The sequence below is a fragment of the Solanum tuberosum genome, unplaced genomic scaffold (genome assembly GCF_000226075.1).
Source record: "Solanum tuberosum cultivar DM 1-3 516 R44 unplaced genomic scaffold, SolTub_3.0 scf00072, whole genome shotgun sequence".
Lineage (NCBI taxonomy): Eukaryota > Viridiplantae > Streptophyta > Magnoliopsida > Solanales > Solanaceae > Solanum > Solanum tuberosum.
The window spans coordinates 1336430-1338776 of record NW_006238999.1 but is presented as its reverse complement, the minus strand read 5'-3'; the positions used below and the strand labels follow the sequence as shown (position 1 = coordinate 1338776).

At 30.7% G+C, this 2347-nt stretch overlaps 1 protein-coding gene across 1 annotated transcript in view; it reads right to left on the bottom strand.

The window, feature by feature from the left end:
* LOC102588665 (protein LIGHT-DEPENDENT SHORT HYPOCOTYLS 1) overlaps positions 1 to 1999 on the bottom strand; it is a 3047-nt gene extending 1048 nt beyond the window's left edge. Inside the window, exon 1 of the mRNA XM_006345827.2 lies at positions 864 to 1999. Coding sequence (XP_006345889.1) covers positions 864 to 1099 — 236 coding nt within the window. The 5' untranslated portion in view covers positions 1100 to 1999. The remainder of the gene's footprint in view (positions 1 to 863) is intronic.
* Positions 2000 to 2347: the final 348 nt, after the last annotated feature.

Sequence of the window (2347 nt, the reverse complement as noted above, 5' to 3'; positions counted from 1 at the left end):
GGGGGGTGGGGAGTAAATTGAATAAAAGTGTGATGTAATTTTTTAAAGTTAATTTTTAGTTTTTGGTTATGTAACATTAAAGGTTTTTTCTTGTTTAGAAGGGGAGAAATGACTTCGCTCACTTGTAAGCTTAAGTGCATTAAATAAAAGTATGACACTCAATTTTCGAGAAAAGTAAATTGAATGAAAATGTAACATAAATCATTTTCTAGAAAAATAAGTCAATATTTAGTTTTTATCTGTGAGAACAATTAAAAAAAAAATTCCTATTAATTCTATAGGGGGGGAGATGACTTTGGTCACTTTTCAAAGAAAATAAATTGAATAAAAATGTGATAGAAAACGTTTTCGAGAAAAATAAGTCTAATTTTTTAGTTTTTTATTTTTTTTCCATCAAGAATGGGGAAGATTATTTCCCCACTTTTTGAGTGTATCATGTTTCTTCACAATTAGGGGCTGAGTTACCATGCTAATGAATTCGATAAAACTCGTTAATTTCATCTGAAATTCTATATTTGTTTTTTAAGAACTCTATCTAATATTTATAAAATTCATAAATTTAAAATTTTAACTTTGTGGTCATTCATGAACCGTTAATATCATATCAGACCAAAACATTATTATCAATCTTTACAAAAGCTTAAATTTTTCATCAAAACACAATCTCTGCCATTACTATTTTTTCAAAAAAGAAAATTAAAAAATCTCTCTCCAATCAAACATAGAAAACATTTTTTTAGAGTACAAAGTCATTCTCCAAAAACTTTTTTTTTCCTTCAAAAAATGACCACTTTTGCCGTACAAAATAATAATCGTACGTCATAACTTAAACTTTTAGTTGAGAAAGTCACAACGGTACATACCTGAGGAATTCCAGGATTTGTGCACTACTGCACTGAGGAAGTGAAAGAGGGGGTTGGTGGTTTCTGACATACTGGCAAAAAGTGTTCCAATCGCGACGTTTCTGATTCTCATATCGACTCAACGGAGGAACCGAGGACGCAATCATGGTTGTACTGTTGGCAATAAAGTTTGTACCTTGAACCATGTTGTTGCTAGATGTAGTGAAATTATTTCCTTGTGCTATGACAAAATCCATTTTTTTTTTTGCACTTCTAGGGTTTTCTAATTAGATCTTATAATGGGGTTTTGAAGAAAAAATGGAATTTATAAATCAAAAACCCCTTTTTTAAGGTGAACTGAAAAAGATTGATTCTTGAAATAGGGAGGAAAAAAACAGTTTTGTGAAGTTATTATTTATTTATTGTTAGGTACAAGTTAATAATGGATTGTATTTATTTCAGATATTAGTTAGTAGTAGTAGTAAGAGGAAATGACAAAAGGACAATGAGGGAATTTATTATGGGCGTACCGAGCTGAGTTGAGTCAAGCCGAGCTGAATTTAACTGAATTGAGTATAGTTTTGAAATCTTGAAAGAAGTTGAGTTGGTTGAGTAAAAAAGAGAGAATAAACCAAACCAAGCTAAATCGAGCTGAATTGAGTACTAAAGTTAGAAATCTTGAAGAGCTCAAGTTTGTTAAGTAAGAGTAGGGAGAAATCGAGTAGAGTCGAGCCAAGCTGAAGATTTAGATTGAGTAGCTAGTGCTATATATAGAAATCTTGAAAGAGCTTGAATTTGTTAAGCAAAAGAGGAAAGATTGAAAAAGTAAGTTAAATTCATGAGTTGAATAGTGTACTAAAAATATCGAAATCTCAAAAAGAGGTTGAGTGTAAGTAAGTAAGAGAGAGTATAAAACCAAATCGAGCTGAGTTGAGCCGAGTTAAAAATTACCCTAAAAATGAAGTTGATGTGATTTTCATTCCAAGAAAAGAGGTAACAATAAGAAAGAAGAAGAGGGGACATAAGCCATATTTGTGTGTGTAGAATTAGAATATAGTAGTAATAGAGATTGGGAAGAGAGTAATGATTGAGGATAGTGGCTTTTGAGGAAAGAGGCTATTTTTGCAAGAAAGGGAAAGCTTTAATTTTGGCATTAATTTGAAGTGATTGGAGGAAGCAGTATTCTGTCTGGCAAATTATATATATGTACTACCACCTTAGTTATTGCTATTAGCAGCCTACTCGCTCCGTTTCAAAATATTTGTCACATTTTATTTTTTGAAAGTTAATTTAATTATAGAGTTAAATTCAAAAATGACTATGAATAAAAAAAATAAAATTAATTTTATATGTGTGGTGAAATAAAATACAAATATTGATCAAAGTTCATATAATAACTCTCGAAAAGTAAACATAACAAATTTTTTAAAACAAACGAAATTATGTACTATAGCAATAAACTAGTGGAGTAATAAGTATTGTCCCCCCCCCCCCCCCCCCAGCCC